Raw genomic sequence first — 20,175 nt, forward strand, 5'->3', positions numbered from 1 at the left:
TCAAACCAGACATAAATCTAGAGATATTTTAGATATATTGTAAATTTGGGGATCCATAAACCAATAAATAGTATTTAAAGATATGATTATGAATAGAGTCACCTTGAAAGACTAAGGGAAGAGGAGAAGAGATGGTTCCAGTAAAGTTCAGGCAAAGCCTGACGTTTAGAGGCTAGAGAGAGAAGATTAAGAAAAATCTGAGAAGGTAGAGGAAATATTTTCTAGGAAGAAATAGCTAAGCATTAAAATAAAATAAGATAAATAAAATGAGGGAAATGAGCAAAGGAAAGTGAACATTTGACCTAGAAACAAAGAGGTTTTATGATCTCTTCAGTGTTAGCCAAAGCTAAATATGATGGCATAACACTTAGAGAAATTATCCTTCTATCTAAATATTTACTCTTGCACTCTTTCACTCTCTTCCCTTCTTACTGGTTTCTTCTCTGGCAAGCTCTCTCCAAGAGATGGAAACAGGAGTGTTGGCTGGTAAGTGTTAGATGAGCCATCATCTTCTGATGCCAGAGGCAAGATACTCTCAGAACATCTGAATCAATTTGGAACAATTGGCTTTGAGTGGCTGTTTGAATTCCATGATGTCCCAATGCCATTTTCCATGTCTACACTAATGCTACATCCTACCTGCTCTGCCTATGTCACATACACAACTGTGATACTGGACTTGTGTTTACCTTGCCGATAGCTGAACCACAACAACATGGAGGTGAGGAGGAGTGTTCCCGAGGAAGACCATAAAAGTCAGTGCCTGCCATATTGTGATACAGAAGAAAACAGTAGAGGCCCATTGAATTGTTATGCAGAAGAAAATAGGAGGCACCAACTATAATATAACACAGAAGAATACGGTGGGCACCATTATATGATATAAAACAAGACATTAGGTGCCCAGTATAATATGTTGTAGAATAAAACTATAATATACAGAAGAAAATAGTAGGTGCCCACTAATCATATGACACAGAAAACAGTAGGCACTCACTATCATCTGATAACAGAAAATAACAGTAGAGGCCCCTATCAATACAGAAGTAAACAGTAGGTGCCACTACCATGTGATACAGAAGCAGACAAGGAGTTGCATCTTCCAGCAGCTCATCAGTACAGGACTCTGTTAGCATTAACTCAACTCTCACTGCAACCAGCTGCTAACTTTTCTGGTTCCATTTTGATATATGCACACTAAATCAGAAATTGATGGTAGATAGAAACAGTGCCAAGAACTGGAGCAAATTCAGTACCAAGTGGCACCTGGATCTGGCTAAGAGGCTAGGGATACAAACACCATTGTCTTTGTTATGATACTTCAGTATGTGCACTTATAGTTGACCTAAGTGCTGTTCTCTTGATGGGTTGCTCTTCTGTATCATTCTGTATCATTTCTGCCTGCTGAATCACCTGATGCTAACGTTACTCCTTAATGACAATATGAAAGCTTCAGATTTCTGAATGTACTTTAAAACCAGGACAAAATATGGGGAAAGGTAGAATATTTGAAGTGCCTACTTTTGTAAATATAATACTGTTTTAAAATGACCCTAGGGCTGTGGATGTGGCTCAAGCAGTAGCGCACTCACCTGGCATGCGTGAGGCCGGGGTTCGATCCTCAGCACTGCATGCAAACAGGGATGTTGTGTCTGCTGAAAACTAAGAAATAAAAGTTAGAAATTCTCTCCCTCTTTCTCTTTAATAAATAAATAAATAAATAAATAAATAAATAAATAAATATGAGCCTATAGCAAAGCAAAAAAATAAAACCATGATTTTGTAAGCATATTTTTATGCCAATGGGATTGCATTTTTTTCTTTCCTTCTTCCCCATTCAGATTTGTTAAAAACTTAAAAATCATTTAATTCTGTTGGTTCAGCATATTTTTAAATATTAGAATTTTTATTTTATTTTAATAATCAGTTCCACTGTAAAGGAGAGAGAACAGATTCATGACCTTTTAATATGGTAGGTGCATACACACATGTATATGTGTATTTATGATAAGGCTATGTACTATTGTGAAAATTATGGTGATTGGAACTTTGGATAAAATCCTTAATTATGATCCATTTGCTTTCCTCTGTATTTAGGTACATCATTCTGGGTAATTTAAAACATAGAGCAGAAATGTTCTTGAAATTATTTGACCATCTTAAATGTAGTCATAAAGTTGGGTCAAGTATGATAAATTTATTAGTATTAAAAGAAATATGTATGTGTGTGTGTGTATATATATATATATATATATATATATATATATTCTATAAATCCAAAAAAAAGAAAACATTTGGGAATTATTATTTTAAATGAATAAGGTAGATGGTAAGAGGGAAACTATCATTAACAACTTCCTGGTTTCTTTGTAGGATAAGCTCATTCCCAAAACTTTCATTCATCCTGCAAATACTCATTGATTGGCATTCTGCAAATACTCATTGATTGTCTATTATGTACATATAATCCATACTTGGCATCCTTATATAGTCATATAGTTGTAATTAGCTTCTCATGTAGATTGCCTGGCTCTTTTGATGGATGATGTGACATTATGGTTACACTTATGTAGTAACAAAATATCTTTTTTGACATTAGAGCTAAGTGATATGGTTTATGAAAGACAATTTTTGAAACCATGGAAAATAATTTTCTGGGAGTTTCATATTATAGGTGCTGTAAGAACTATACAGAAGCCCACAGTCAGAAAAACCAGTGCCTGGCAGGACCTTATCTGAAGCAGGCAGTATCCCACCCCTAACACTCAAGTGAATTTCCCATGAAGCAATGAGGGAGATTGGAGAAGTTGTACACTGTGAACCTTCTCCACCTCCTGCAGGGCAGTTATCCTTAATAAATTAAGCTATTGAATATGGCAAGAAAACATAAATCAGAGTTAGCATTATCATCCAGTATCAACATCAGCCCTATAGTATTTTATTCATCATTCTGGTATGAGTTTCTAATTTAACTCTATGATGACCAGTGAAAAAGGTTTGTGTGAGAGATGTGTTTTTGGCATTCTTTATACTTCCTGTGACCTAGAATGTTCTCAGTTTTTGTAAATTTTTCATTGTGTGCTCAAAAAATATAAGAATTTCTCAATGTCAGTTAATTGTGTTCTCTCTGCACTCTTCTCATGTAGGTGGACTTGATCTAGTAATAGAGGTATTAAAATTCTCCACTATGAAAATTTTCCACTCTGAAAATGACTTTTCTTTAAGTAGATGGATAGACGTAGGTATATCAGGATATGTTGTTAGGTGAATATAAGTCTAGAATTTGTATAGCCTCCTGGAGAATTTATTTTATGTCTAAGTAGTATAGTAATACCTCATCAGTATCCTATAATTATGGGAATCCAGACATTACATAAATGACTGCCCCAAGAGAAAGGGGTGGCTGAAGTTACATCTTCTTTGGGAAAGCATGCAGAATGGCATGGTATAATGAACACATCTGATTGGAAACAAGCAATGACTGCAAAGAGGGTATTAAGATGGACCCCTAACACCAGTAATCTAAACTCAGAACAGACTAATGAAACAGGCTTCTGTGAACCATGAGACGACTGGAATAGTGCCCCTTTCACCCTCCTTTACTTCCTATTAGAATCTCTGAGCAAGATCTGGGGTTCAGGATCATCCCCAGAGGTACTCAAACATTAGTGCTTGCTGGAGAAAGATGGATTGAAACCCTCTGTGAGATCCTTGCTAGTGGGCCATAGCCTACATGTGTTCACCTGAGTGATTTCCTTAACTTTGCCTCATGCCTCCGTCTTTACAAAGTTGAAATTTAGGGGCCATACTTACCATGTTAAGGTGGGCTTCACTTACTGTAATCCCAAGTGGTTTTTTTCCCTGTTTTATTTTTGGTTTTCGCTTTAAAGTCTATTTTACCTTGAAAGCTGTTCTGTTCCATGTTGACTTTGGTATCCCACTTTTTGGTTTCAATGTTTTTCTGGTACATGTTTTTACCATTTTTTATTTTCAACAGTTCATTCATTCCTTCAAAAAACATCTATAAAGTTTTTTTTAATGGTACACCTTTTCATTTTCTATTAAATTTTTAAAGTTTCTGATAATTTTATTTAACAATCTTGAGTTAATTTATCCAGGGGAGGAGTCAGTGCCTGTTTGCAATCTAAGTGCCATGACAAGAATTAGTGATTATAGAAGGCAGAATACCTACTCTTAAGATCATTTTGTTTTAAATAACAAATACAAAATCATGACTTCCATAGTATATTAAAGTTTATATTTATGCAAAAGATATTATAATGATTCATGTCTGAATCCTTATCCATTAAAAGATTGATAACTATATTCGACAGATGCATTTCAAACCAATTATAATTAAGCATAGCCTCAACATACTTTGAAAGATGGTTAGCAGGGGAAGATGTATAATCTTTCAAATATAACAAATTATTTTTAAAAATGAAGGAGTCTATAAAATCAAATTCTGTCCAATATATATTAAATCTCAAAATATTTTATCTTGGAACATATATGTTAAATTCTAAAATGTTTGCTTTGTAATTATTTTTTGCAAAGGGTTAGAAATGGGTCCAAAAGTGCTATGCATTGTTCCAGTCAGAACAATTTCTTGCCAACATGAATATCAATTTACATGACCTCAAAGTGCTGAAGAATTGGCCTCCTTCCCAGTGATAACTATATAAATATCAGAAGAAAGCTCACTAAATCAGAGAGGATCTAGAAATATTTTATATAATGTCTAATAAAAAATAATTTGAGTTGTGAGAAATAATAAATGTACATTAAAAAACAAAACCAACTTTTTAAAGATGTTTAAATTGAATATAGCTACTCATTTAGCTCCTGCTTACCTAGATTAAGGCCTTTTTAATACAACAGTTAACACTGGTAGATGGCAATTTAACAAATCCAGAGTAGTATAAAAAGGCAACCATAAAACATGACATAATAAGAAATAAAACTGGAAATCTAAAAGAAAACATGTTTGTGATCAAATAGAAATGATTTTGGTAAATGCAGCTCAGAAAGGAAGGATTAGAAAGCAACTCATGAGCCCCCAACAGTCAGCACGTCCTCCATGGGTTCTACTCAGGAAGTGGTCCAGCCTCTTACTCAAGCTGTCAAAAAGAAAGTGCACATATGTGGGGTGACTCACAAACCAGGGAAGCACAACCCCCAGTTTCCCTTTCCCTGGAAGGCACCTGCCAGATTGTAATGGAGCTTGCTGAGTCTCCTCAGTAAACTAGTAATCAACCTAATATTCTCCATTGTGAGTAGGTTTTCACTTTCTAATTATACAAGTTCAAGGAAACTCAGAAGTAACTCTTAGCTTATCTTATTGTTAGTTTTATCTTTAAATTTATATAAGTAACCTGGCTGTTTGTTCATTCAATGTTTTTATTCCATTTATTCAGTAAGTACTTACCTATACTATATGCCAGGTATTGTTTAGGTGCTGGAGATATAACAAAATAACAAACAGTTCAAAACTCTACCCTCTTGGGATGAGCATTTACAGGAAAATGAGTAGGAAAATATATAGTGTGTAATATACAGTTAAGTGTCATGGGGAAAAAAAATTAAGCAGAAGGGAACATAGCCAGCTTTGTGGTGGCATTGGTGGAGGGGCTGTACTGATAAGAGAACTTGGAGCAGAGATTTGAGGAAGACTTTCCATGTAGAGAGAATGGTGATCAGAGCCCCTGAAGTGGGGTTACACTTGAGTATACACCTATGAATAGACGAGTATGAACTAGAGCCATAGGGGTCAGGGAAGGTGGTGACGGGGGTGGAGGCAGGAGGAACCATGCCAGTTGCAATAAGGATTTTTGGTTTTTATTCCGAGAGGTTTTTTTTTGTTGTTGTTTGCAGAAGTGAGGTGTGATTATGCTTTAAAATAACAGCGACAGCCTCTATGTTGGAAATTGACAGTAAAAGATTTAGAGATGGAGGCTGAGAACAGTTCCGTGGCCATTACAATAGTTCAGGTGAAAGGAGATGGTAGAAATCACACTCTAGACTTCGTGGTGCTTAGAAGACTTGCTGATAGAGTGGATGTGCTATGGAAAAGAAAAAAGAACTACGAGCAACTCTAGGATTTTTGGCTCAAACAGCTTGAAGGATGAAGTTCCCATTAGTTACATGGAAAAAAAATATTACAAGGAATAGGTCAGGGAGAAGAGTTTTGCAAAGTTTCAGATCCCCAGTTGGATATTGGGGTTCAGGTGGGGATCTTGGTCCAGGGTGACTCCAGCCTAGGAATATACATAAGGGAATCCCCAATTTAAATGTGCATCTATAATAGGGGCAAGTGGCTATGAAAATGAGAAGTTCAAAACTGAGCCCAGAGTAAGGAGATGAGCAGAAACCGTCAATGAGAATAAGAAGTCTTTGCAGGGAGAAGGAAGCCAGGTGAAGTTTCTGGATCCCAGGTACAAAAAGCATTTCAAGGAGGAGGAGGAAATGGCTGCAGGTCCTGTGAATGAACATCTTGTTTAACAATGTGGAAGTCAACAGTGATTTTGCAAGGACAAGTTCAATGAAGTGGTAGGTCTGGATGTGGGTTCTGGAGATACTGCAAGTCACAGAACTGAATTGAAGAGACACTGAGTATAATCAACTGACCATAGTTATTTTGCTATAAGGAAGAGGAAGAAATGGGGCTGGGCTGGAAACATTCGGCAAGCATCTTCTGTTTTCCAGGACACATGCAGTGTGCATGACCTCAGCCCTCAGGAGGCCATTGACTGTGGTTCATGCACACTTCTAAACTGTTTATCTAATCTGGTATAGTATATCCTCATTCATATTCTTTTCATATCTAAAATACTAGAGACATTTTATTTTTCTCCATCAGTCTGCATCCTACTTTAGATTAATACCTCGTTCCTAATAATTGTTTAAGAACAAGTACTGAATCTTTTCTTAACAGATCAAACATACCCATAAATCAATAATATTTTATTTAGTATATACTTCACAGGATTTGCTGCTGTCAATCTAGCCTCCATTTGTAGCATCATTCCTGGAAGGTAGCTCAATTAATATCTATCAAACTCAACAGTTCATTCATTCATTTAGAGTTTTTATTTTGTGCCCATTATTTGCTGTTGTACTAAATGAAGGATCTAGTGATGAATAAAGCATAAAATATTCTCGTGGAGTTTACATTCTAAAAAATGAGAGGAAATAAACAAATGAACAAATAAACTGTTCAGTTTCCCATCACTGACTTGGGGGGCCTGAGTAACAGAGTTGCAATCAGCCCAAGACAAAATTGTCATAAGTGAATACCAATATACTCAATTTTATGTATGAACAAAAGCATTTTATGGTAGGCAGAACAATGCCTTCCAAAAATGTCCATGTTGCTAACCCTCAGAATCTGTGGGTACGTTCTTGGTAAAAGGGACTTTGCAGATGTGATTGTGTGAAGGCTCTTGGGATGGAGAGATCATCCTAAATTAGATGATTTACAGTGGGGTGCCCAGTGTAATCATGAGGTTCCTTATGAGGAGTGGGCAGGAAAGCCAGAGTCAGAGATGGAGATTTGACAAGGATATAGTTTAGAGCTAAGAACTCAGGCCGCCTCTAGAAGCTGGGAAAAGGAAGGAACTGATTCTCACCTACACCCTCTACAGAAATGCATCCCTGCCCACACTTTGATTTTGGTCATAGAGTTGTATATTTGGGGACTTTGGGCTATAAGATAAAGTTGTATTGTGCTAAGTCACTAAACTTTAGATAATTTGTTCAACAATAAGAAAGTATGTACAGGAATAGGAACATATAGAATTAGGAACATACCCACACTCTTGGAAAACTTTGCTAGTTTTATTAATCATGTCAGTACTGCTGATATAGGACAGACGAGGTTGGATACTGTTAGGGTCTGTAAACAAGTCAGGATGGCGCCTGGCATTTTGCAGAGGGAGTGGTTTGTGAAGTAACGCCAGCAAGCCATTAAGTGTGGAGACTCCTTATTGGTTGACTGCTGTATCTAGTTTATGTTAATTAAGATAAGCTGTGTGGAATGTATATATACCCCTCCTGTCCTACAATATATGGCTCCCACTCCTGCTGTATCAATGAACACAAGTTGTTCGCCCCCTCCCCCCCCCCCCCCGTTATTTTGCTGCAGCCGGACTTCGGCAGGATACTGGAAGAATTTTCAGGAAACAGGTTTATTTAAGCTTCAGCAATCCAAGGACTAATGCCTCAAAATCTCTGGACCCTGAGTCTGAAAATTCTTTTAGATTTATACTCAGTGGGGTGGTTACATGACTATGGGTGGGTACTCAACAGTTACTCTTTGTCCCATAGTTTTAGGCGAGGCAGAGGCCTCACACATTTTTACACAGAAAACAGAGACATAACTTGTACAGTGAGCTCTCTTGAGACAGTCTATCACACCTTATGTCTACACACCTGGCATTTACAAGAAAGAGGAAGCTTTAAACCACATTGCACTCTCTGCAGAACTCCTGTGAAAGCCTATTGATGCTCTTCATAAAGATCTTGTTGGCCAGGAGAGAGCTTAATTATTACAATTATGGAGTGGGAGGTGGGGTGCCTGGTCTGCATCACTGCAAAACAGACTCCGGGGGAAAGAATGGAGTTTGCAGCAACACAGATTAGAGTTCACCACAGCTCAAACTAGTGTGATAGCAACGGGAATGTGGAGCAGTGGACAGGCCAGTGATGTATGTGGAAGGGGCAGTTGATAGGACCTGCTAAGGTGTGGCTGAAGGGAAAAGAGGATTAGCATCAGGGATCTGAGCTTGGGTAACTAAGTGGATAGTGTTGCACTGTCTAATGTAGAGAAGACTGAAGGAAGTCAAAGAAATGCCTAAGTAACGCCTTTATGAAATCATCATCAAGGTCAGTCCTGTGAACTTGAGGATACTAGTGGAAACAATTTTATAAAGTCAGTTACAACATGAGAAAATGCCTATCGTTAAGTTGGAAAGAGATTTAAAGACTTATTTTAGACCATGACTTGTTTTTCAATAAGGACACATCCCAATCATCCCTAAAAATAAACATAAAAACTCTGCATAAAAACATCCCAGACAAGGGTATTCTATATTCTGTTTCATCACTTCACCACATTTACAAAATCTTCATAATTTCTAATTTTCCCTTTATGGAAAAAAAGCAGTTTCTTTTATTCTTTGTGTAAAGGGAAAAAATGATTTTTTAAAATCTCTTCATAGAGCTAAAACTCTTACTCTAATTTGTGTAAACAATGAGTATTTGTAAACATTTGTATATAAAATGTATTCTGATCTGTCTTAAAGTGGGTAAATATTTGAGAACTTTATTATAGGCAAAGGTTGGTGTGTTAGACATCTTGAAAAGAGCTTTTTAATTCTGAGTAATTAACTGAAGGAAGATATAATTTAATTATTTGGCATAAAATTGAGTAACTGGAACACACACACACACACACACAAACAAACACACATAGATAGATACCAGTTTGATTTTTTTCCCACTGAACTTGATAACTTGATTATTGCAGGTCGATGCTTCAATTCCAAGTTTAACCCTGCAGAATTTTAAAAGCTGTATATGTGTATTGTGTTTATTGATTAAAACCTGAAAATATGGTCACTGGATTTCAAATGAATTTCTCATATCTAAAATATTTTAAATGATAGATTAAATATCTCCCTGTGGTTAAAACATGTGATGCATTTCAAAGTAATATTTCATTCCTTTTTCAAAAACTATTAATTCTGGAAATTGATTACTGTGGTTAAAAACTTTTTTCCTCCACTGGTAGCAAACCAGTATTGACAAATAAGTTCTCTCTCTCCCCCTCCCCCTCCCCCTCCCTGCTTCCTCTCTCTCTCCTCCTGCACACCTCCCATGGCAGATGGTGCGGGAACAGTACACAACCGCCACAGAAGGCACCCCCATAGAGAGGCCCGAGAACCAGTGTGTCTACAAAATTGGCATTTATGGCTGGAGAAAGCGTTGCCTCTACTTATTCGTTCTTCTCTTACTCATCATCCTTGTTGTGAATCTTGCTCTTACGATTTGGATTCTTAGAGTGATGTGGTTTTCTCCAGTAAGTATTATTATTTTTCTGGCTAGTAGGTGCTTGTGTTCACTGCATCCCGTGCATCTAGACTGTATTGATAGAAGTTTCCTCTAATGTACTATTTGTTTCTTTCCTGTCTGCCCCAGAATTTTCACTAGCAAAATGTGTATGTAATATTTATATTTTTCTCCCTTCTTTACCTCATTGTGAACTATCATGTGTTCATTTTGTTTGTTTCTACCATGATTTTTTTCATTACAAAAATTTGTTAAGGATACTGTCATTATTTCTATTTGGTGGGAAAACTGGAATCTTGAATTTGTGGTTGATTGAGTCAAGATGACCATGATTATTAAATTCATCATTTTTTTGAATTATAGACATCAATGGTTTCCCATTTCATTAATTCATAAATATTTATAATTAAGATGCCTGTATTTGCCTATTTTGCATTACTATAAGGAAATACCTGAGGCAGGCTAACTTTATAAATAAAAGAGGTCTATTCAACTCACAGTTTTGGGAAGTCCAAGGGCATGGCACTTCAGCTCTAGTGATGAACTCATTGTGGATGGTAGGGATGCATACAGGAAGAAGAAATCACAACCAATAGGAAGCCAGACAGGAAGTAGAGAGGCTGGATAGGGCCCAGCTCAGGCTTTCATAACAACCTTCTCTGGAGAAATAGCCAGTGCCCCTTGAGAAACACCTCCTCTCTACTGAGGGCATGTCCCCACTGACCTGAGGACCTCCCTCAAGGCCCTACCTCTTAAAGATCCACACCATCTCCAGGGTCGCCACCTTGAGGACCAATTCTCCACCTTGTGAACCTTTGGATGGACACACCTAAACCATATTCAAACTGTAGCAGTTCCACTCTGTGATTATTTAAAGACTCTGTTTTGATACGCAATAAATTTATCTTCACATTTTGTTACACTCGAGTCACAGGAGATTTAGTAAATGAAATACTTGCAGTCCTAAGGAACTCATATTCTATTTTAAACATCCTCAGTTTTAAAGACAACTGCATAGTTTTATATTCCCTGATGATATGTTGTATACATTTTATTTTTTTTTTTGTGGCGCTGGGAAATTAACCCAGGGCCTTGCACATGTTAGGCAAATACTTACCATTGAGCTACATCTCTGGCCTCTATTTTGTGTATTTTTTGGGAAAAAAAATGACTCATTTAATGTAGATTGTCTTAATTTTGCAAGATACTTACAGTTATATAAAAATACTACTACAGAGAAGATCATAGGTAAATCAATATATTCCTTGCATGCATCTGAAGGGACTCTTTTTAAAAGCAAAAGTTGTAACCTTTTGGTCTGTAATGCCTTCCAGTGACAGTACCCTTCATTTTTATTTAATTATGTTTATCCTGCTAAGATTTTATCCCAAAGACACATTATTTATTTTGTCGACACAAATAAATATTTATATTTTCACACATGCAAAGAGTTAGAATACCAACCAAATTAAAATATGTTTTGAAATGTGTGTATTTAATAACTCAGTATGTAATAATATAAATGCATAATATGTATTAAATTATTATTATTATAAATTCTATGTGTATATATATATATATTTAAGTAGCAAATTTAAGTTGTTATTTCTTGGTTAAAATTTATAAAAATAATATTTCTATAGCATCATAATCATGTTCACCTCCATTGGATATCTTTGTTTCATGAAGCAGCACAGCATGCAGCATGCATTTTTTGAACATCATATATGACTTTATCATTTACATTTAGGATTTTTAAATTTTAATTTGTGGGAATAAACTCAAGGTTGAAGTCCTCAAATTATAAACAGGGAAGAGATGGCCCTTCATCAACCTGCTAAAATCCCATCAGCTATGCAGAGTTGAGAGATGGTTTGCTAGGAAGCAGATTCTAGAAGGACCTGAAGGAAACCATCTCACAGCCCAGCAAGGTCTAGGTGAGACCAGACTTTACCTTGAATGAATGAAGATGTTCCTTATTTTAGAAATATGTGTAGATTAACTTGAAAACTGCATAAATGTAAAGTGACATTTAGTTAGTGCTTTTATCATATATCATAGCACTTAAAACAACTTTTAGGCATTATAAACTCAGGTGAAATTAAACTGTGCCAGCCGCAAAGTCCATTTACCAATGCAAAACAGCTTGCTGCAGACATCAACTGCCATTTCTAGTGCGTATGCACATTGACAGTGAGTATCCAGGGTTCCCTACTGCTGCCCTTTAGTAAAATAAGAAAAACTATCACTAATATTTATGGGATCATAAGGCAAGATATGCAAAAGCCCTGGTCTATGGAAAGTGCCAGGCCTTAACCTAAAATTATTGAATAGACTTTGAGTCATTATTCTCAAAGTGGAATAATATCAACAATGTAATTTTCATATGTTTACAAGCTTGATTCCTTGTTTTTATGAATATTATATACATACGAGACTGCAAATTGCATATTAACTTATGCTTTAACTTTTTACTGACTTGAAATTACTAATACACCACATTTTATCTTCTTTTATGTATTTATTTTAAATGTCATTTTATTGTAGTAAGAAAACAACAGGAGATCTACTTTATTGTCTAGTTTTTAAGTGTACAGTACAATTGCATAAATAATAACTTTGTACAGTAGTGTATCTTTAGAATTTATTCGTTTTGCTTGAGTAAAACTTTATGCCCATTTATTAGTAATGCCCCATTTCCCTCACTTCCCTAGGCCTTTTTAACCACCATTCAATTCCACTCTTAATCTATAAGTTTGACTATTTTAGAGACCTAGTAGAAGTGTAATCATACAGTATTTGTCCTTCTGTACTTGGCTTATTTCATTTAGCATGAGATCCTCAAGTTTTATCCATGTCGCATCATACTGCAGACTTTTCTATTTTTTAATGTCAAATAATATTTCCTCATATGCATCTTTCATTGTATGCATTTTATTTGTCCATTCATCCTCCGTGGACATTTAGTTTGTCTCCGCATCCTCTCTATCATGACTTGGGTTTTAATTGATAAGAGAGTATAGATATCTCTTCCAGATCCTGATTTCTGTTCTTTCAGATAAACAGCAAAGTACTTGATAATGAAATTAAGAAAGCAATCGAATTTTCAAGTGGCACCAAAAACAATAAAATATCTCAGAGAAAAATTTTAATTAAGGAGGTAAAAGACTTGTGTGCTAAAAACTACAAAGCACAGATGAAAGGAATTAAAGATACAGTAAATGAGAGAGCGTCTCATGTTCATTGATTGGAAGACTTAGCACTCTTAAATTTTCCATACAATACAAAGTTATTTATACATTCAGGGCATATTAAACTACTAATTGCATTCTCTTCAGAAGTAGAAAACAAAATCCAATTCTTAATACACCTTTATACCACAATTTACCATATCTCTGTTTATATATAAGGTATGTTGACACCAAATTCACATCTTCATATATATATTTTGTATAATGATGACCATCTCCTTCCACCATCTTTGAAAAAAAAAATCAATAAGAGAGCTCATGTATAGTGGTATAATTTGCCATGAACATACTCTATATACAGAGTTATGAAACACTGTGCTATGAATAGATAATCATGAATGTAATGCATTCCACCATTGTCATGTATGAAAGAAATAAATTTAAAAAAAGAAAAGAAAAAGGAAAACAAATCCAAAAATTCTTGTGGAACTACAAAAGACCCCAAATAGCCAAATAAGCCTTGAGAAAGAGCAAAGTTGGAGCCTCCCAGGTCCTGATTCCAAAATATATTAAAAAGTTATAGTGATTAAAGAATTGTGGTATTGGCATAAAGACACACACATAGATGAGTGGAACAAAATTCATATTCCAGTAATAATTCTATTCATATGTGGTCAACTGACTTTTGACAATGGTGCCAAGTGTGTATAATGTATATGTTGGAGAAAATATAGCCTCCTCAACAAATGATGCGAGGAAAATTGAAATTCACATGCTGTGTTCATCAGATTTACCCTCACTGTGACCAAAGTACCCAACAAGAACAACTTAGAGGAGGGCAAGTTTATTTTGGCTCATGACTTCTGATATTTAGTCTATTCTCAACTGACTCCATTGCTCTGGGTCCAAAGTAAGGGAGCACATTATGGAAGAAGTGTTCAGTGGAGGAAAGTTGCTTAGCTCATGGAGGGGTCAGGACAGGGGGAGGAGAGGGTGTAGAAGAGGAGAGAGGATGGGAGGGAGGAAAGGGCCAAAGGGCCACAGGAAGAACAACTCTTCTAGGACATGCGTCCAGTGACTCCCCTCCTTCAGCCATGTTTCACCTGCCTACAGTGACCACACAGTGAATCCATTCAAACTAGGATGGACTGATTGGATTGCAGCTCTCACAATCCAATCATTTTACCTTTGAATATTCCTGCATTAACACATGTCAAGGAATGAAATTGAATCCTTCTCTTTTACCACATACAGAAATCAACACAAATTAAATTAAAGACTTAAACTCAAGGCCTGAAACTGCCTAATTCTTAGGAAAAATACATTTGAGGAAAAGCTTAATGATAATGGTCTTAGCAATGATTAAGAAACTGCATATGGCCCCAAAACAAAGGAAACAAAAGCAAAAATAGACAAATGGGACTACATCAAACTTAAAAAGCTTCTGCACAGTAAAGAAAACAGTAGAGTGAAAGACAACTTACAGAATGGGAGAAAATATTTGCAAACCATATATCTAATAAGTGGTTAATTTCCAAAATATATAAGGAATTCCTGCAACCTAAAACCACTGAAAACCTGAATAGATAATTATCCAAGAAAGACCTGCAAATGGCCAATAAGCATTTGAAAGGATGCTCAACACCACTAATCTTCAGAGAAATGCAAATAGAAAACAATGAGAGGTCACCTCACACCTGTCGGGATGATTATTATTCAAAAAAGAAAAAAAAACAAAGATAGCAATTCGTGATAAGGATGTGGAGATGAGGATGTGGTGGAGAACTTGCAACCCTGGCACACTGTTGGTGGGAATGCAAAATGGTGCTTCCATTAGGGAAAACAGTATAAAGGTTTCTTTAAAACTCACTTCTGGGTATTTATCCAAAAGAATGGAAATCATTTTTCTTTTTATTTTATTCATATATAAACCAAGGTCCCTTCTTGAATGTAGACATGCCAAGGAAGTATCATGACTTTAAAGGAACCTTTTGGAGAGCTCAACTATCAAATGGTAACATTATGTAAGGCATTGAGCATTTGCTGAGAGCTGTAAAATTTTGAACATGGACCAACTAGATAGAGTTCTCTACCTAACCTCAGGGTAATAGCTTACCACCCACATAGTCATTAGTGAAAGCATGAGGAAAACGGGAATTTTATGAGCAAAATTTAGCATGGCTTTCTCTATTTTGATCCCCAACAATATATCAATAATATGTTATTCACCTCATCATGCTTCAATATTTCACAGTAGAAAGCAATAAAGCTAACTATCAATAAGACATTCAACAACACCAAGACAAAGAGAAATTGAGAAAATGAAAACATAATGACACCAAAGAACACTGAGATTTCAAAGAGATGAAAGAACAGGAGACATAAGGACAATATTGACAAGAAGTGATTAAATTCAAATGAGATTGAGCCAGGTTTTATAATCTACCCACCTGGGATTACAAAGGACCCAAAACACCAGTATCTAAAAATTTATTTCTATTCCTAGAATTAAAAACTATTTAGGAAGTTGTTACAACTGATGCTGAGCATAAAGTTTCTAGAATATTTCATTATATCAATTAGGAAAGAGGACATTAACTGGAAATCAGTGCAACAAAGTGGCTTATTATATTTTTCCTTGTTCTATTTCATTTCCACAAAGCTCATGTGTATATTAATTTACTCACAGCGCTCATGGCCATAGGATAATGTATATAAGTCATATCTCTAAGTATGTTAAATTTAAATGACATCTTTAATTTAAATGACAAATACTTCACAAAAACTTTAGTTACTAATATTTTCTTACACACATAATAGTTCAGTGCACTTACTGGGTATAAGTTTAGCAAAGTATGATTAATGATTCTAAGCTAACTGTATTAAATTTTGGTAGTACTTTGGGGAAAAGGGGAATAAATAATGAAAGCAGAATTATAATACTGAATATTACTAAATATTATAATTGTAGGATTATGAAACATTTTGTTGGCAATTTTTGTTTGTTTTCATTTACTCTGGTAATAGGTAGCAATGCCCTTTTTTAGGAGATCAAAAACCCCAAGTGAATTCATCCTTAACAAGGATTTGATATTAATTCATTTTGGAAACCAGCCGTTAGAAACCTTCCATTAAGGACTATCCCATTAAGAATCTTTCATTTGGCAAGTGAGTAAAAGCCTTATTAGACAGCCTCTGCAGATATTTCCTTAGATAAATGTTTTGTCATTAAGCAGTCAGTGATCACTCATAGGAAGCTGGGGAAAATGGAGTTAGATGGCATCTTAATGACTTTTACTTTAGCCCTGTGATTATATAATCATTTGAAAAGAATTTTAAAATCTCAGTCAGAAAAGAATGCCACAGAGCAGGGACTACAGGCTTTCTTAAAGGCACGGTCCTCAGGAAGAGCCATCAAAATATCACCTTTGTAATGATATTTTCTAAAATCTCCATTCACATCTTATAAACTCTAAAAATCTGAAAACAAAATTATACAAACTCCGTATGAAAACTTGAAGGGACATTGTTTAACTCAATGGGCTTAATTTTCTTCCTTTCTAAAATACTTGATTTATAACAAATGATTCTCAAGTCCTTCCTGATGTAAAAACTGATAATTTTATGTCCAATATACTTTACTCATGGATTTTAGGCAAGTTGCATTATCTCACTTTTTGAGAAGAAAATTCATAATCTTATAAAACATTTTCTGCTTTGGGTAAGTACAAATATACTATTGCATACTAACTTCATGATAATGACTGTATTATAAAAAGATTTGATGGCAATCATGATAACAAAAATGCCTTTAGAGTGTTAATTTTTTTTTTTAATCTTTATTTTGGCTTATGTCTGTGATAAGCAGAATTCTAAGTCTCGAGATCTTTGTCCCATGGAGTTGAGTACTCTTAAGCCCTGTGCCTTGAGTGTGGGCAGGACCTGGGTTTGCTTCCAGCCAATAATAGATAAAGGGTTGTCACTTCTTCAGTGAGATTCCAATTACATGGTGAAGGAATTTTGCAGATGTAACTAAGGTTCTGAATCACTAAGTTTTTCATTCATCAAAGGGGAGATTATTCTGGGTAGGTCTGACCCATCAGACCTTAAAAGGGGGACAATGCTCTTTTGTAAGGGGCATAATTTTCCTGCTGGTCTTAAAGAGGCAGACGTCCTGTGTTGAGAGGGTCTGTGTCACTTCATGACAACAGGCTGTGATGGCCATTAAAAGTTGAGAGTGACCCCTACTGACTGCCAGAAAGACAAGAGATCTCAGCCCTACTCTGCAAGAGACTAAATTCTAACAGTCACACATGCTGGGCAAACAACACCAAGCTCCAGAACTGAATACGTGGCCTGGCTGGCAATTAATTGATTGAAGTCACATGAGACTCTGAGTAGAGGCCCCAGCTAAGCTCTTCCTGACCCAGGAAAGTTGAAATAAGATCTGTGCATTGTTTAAAGCTGCTAAATTTGTGCTGATTTGTTACAGGGCAATATAAAACAAATGCAATGGTACCACATTACCCAAAGAAGTGTTTCTCTTCTGATGTACACTAACAAAAAGAAAAAAAAAAACAGAAAATTTCTAAAAACTTATCAGATGACCCTATTCTTGGCAATTTACTAATAGAAAAAAAATATTTAAGTTTCAATATATTGTTGGATATTGATATTCTAAGTTGCTGGGAAGCAGCAAAAAGCTAACAATATTTTAGCTTAATCTAAAATATTAATGTGTTTTAACCTTATGGAAACCTTGGTTGGACCCAAGTATATGTGGGTCTTAGGGAAGTCTGGGATGCAGGTTAGGTACACTATCTTAGGAGAGGGCTACCTTAGGGTCATCTGAAAAACAACTTGATTTGCATGGAGTACCAGATTTCATTCTTTTCTCTATTGTCTCATTCATAATGTTTTATGCTGACAGTGTGGATATGATATGTATTAGAGGCATTCTGGGCTTTCACTGGGTAAATGGAAATTGAAGGTATATTCCTGAATGAGATCACACAATCAAGACACTGAATTTTCTCAAAGGTGCAATTTCATTTTTCATATCTCCGTAGTGGTCATACTAGCAAATACATTGAATAGGATTATATTTTATAAGATTCCTTCATGAAAGAAAAAAAATGACATCTATGCTATTGAAATTCTATTTTTTATGTCAATCATTGCTCACTTATTGGACTTAGGAGATCAAATTGAACCAAAACCAAGATTACTCCTACTAAAGTACTTATTAGACTATTCAATAGGCTGCTCGAATAGTGATTTTATTTTGTAATAAAATCTTACATAAATAATTATACAAAAAATACAATATCATAATTTTAATGATTTTGTTATACATTAAGAAATCTTTGCTTCTCTTCTTCATAAGAACTGGCATCACATCTTGGTGCCTCTGTTTCTACTTGCCGTCATACGTGAGTAGTCTTCTCACTCAGCCCAGTGGTGATTTTGCTCTACTCTCAGAGGCTGGCTCTAGTATGGCTCCTGAAGAAGGGCAGTGGATCCTCATTTGGAGAGAGGTCTCTAGTGAAATTGGTTGTGAAAGAAACACAAAATAACACAGTTGCTACTTATGGAAAGCAACATATAAGAATGGAAGGCAGTTGACAGAATCTGGCACAGAGACTAAGGAAGCCATTCTTCTTCACTGTATCTATCAACTTGTGTGATGTCTTCATGGAACAACATTTTGCCAGGGGTTGGTGGGGATGTGCCTAGTGCCAAGAAGCAGCCTGTCCCCTTGCTTCTCCTGTGACCCCACCTTTGCCCGTGCCCAGCCCTCATCATCCTCAGACGTTCCTTGGTATGACCTGTTGGCTTACACTCCTGACCTTTCTATCCCATGCTTTTCAGACTAGTGGAAACCCTGATTAGAGAAAAATATGACACTGTGGCATTTTTTAACCAGTACCTTGGAAGTTTTCTCAAATTATTTATACCCTTCTAAAAGGTATTATATTCTATCAGTGCTTTCCAGTCTAAAAACCAAATTGAAATTTTTGATTTATATGTTCTTCTAACAGTGGTATTGAAGCAGAAGTCACGGACAGCAGGAAAGTGTATTAGCTTAATGGCATTTTCTTTCTAAGACTGAGTTTGGAGGAGAAAGATAAACCTAGAGCTATTTCAAGTTCAGAGGAATTTCATTGTCACTGGTATCAGTGATACAAATCCTATTATTACTGGTGTCTAAAGATACAAATAGCAGTATAGTTTTAATTTTTATCCTAGGACTATGCCTTCAATTTTTCCTCTTATTATCATTTAATATGAGTGATTTAGCCATATTATAACAAATAAAGAAGGCAGAAGCATGCATCGTCTCATAAGCCACAGGCTCTTGCAAGTGGTGATATTCATCAGCTTGAACTGGAACTGTGATTCACATCCCTGTCATGTGGAGCATTACTATAACAAAAGTAATGGGCTTCAAATGTGAATTTACTCGATTTCTTTCCTTTCCCAAGAGTAATATAAAACTGTTAATGTCTTCCATTAACATAATTGTTTTCTCTCACAAATGTTAATGAAAATAATGTCTGGAAATTATAGACCAACCAAATCTCATTGACTTCAATTTTATTTGATAAAACAAAACTTACTTTAAGATACTGTAAAAGTTTTCATTAGGATTATGTTGAAGGCATGAATCTTTGATGGCACACATATTCAGACAAAACCAAAAACATATATGATCACAGTCAGCCCTTTTTATCTGCAGGTTCTGCAGCCATGGACTCAACCAACTGTGAATAGAAATTTTCAGAATAAAAGTTGCATCTATATTGAACCTATACAGACATTTTTCTTGTCTTTATTCTCTAAACAATATAACAATTATTTGCATAATACTTGCATCGAATTAGTAATTCATCTCTATTTTAAGTCAAAGATGATT

General features: G+C 35.6%; 1 protein-coding gene across 1 annotated transcript in view; it reads left to right on the forward strand.

The window, feature by feature from the left end:
- The window catches only part of Sgcg (sarcoglycan gamma), an 80,223-nt gene that overhangs the window by 13,871 nt on the left and 46,177 nt on the right, over positions 1–20,175 (forward strand). The window contains exon 2 of the mRNA XM_026394928.2: positions 9,884–10,078. Coding sequence (XP_026250713.2) covers positions 9,884–10,078 — 195 coding nt within the window. The remainder of the gene's footprint in view (positions 1–9,883; positions 10,079–20,175) is intronic.

The sequence above is a fragment of the Urocitellus parryii genome, chromosome 2 (assembly GCF_045843805.1).
Source record: "Urocitellus parryii isolate mUroPar1 chromosome 2, mUroPar1.hap1, whole genome shotgun sequence".
Taxonomy (NCBI): Eukaryota; Metazoa; Chordata; class Mammalia; order Rodentia; family Sciuridae; genus Urocitellus; species Urocitellus parryii.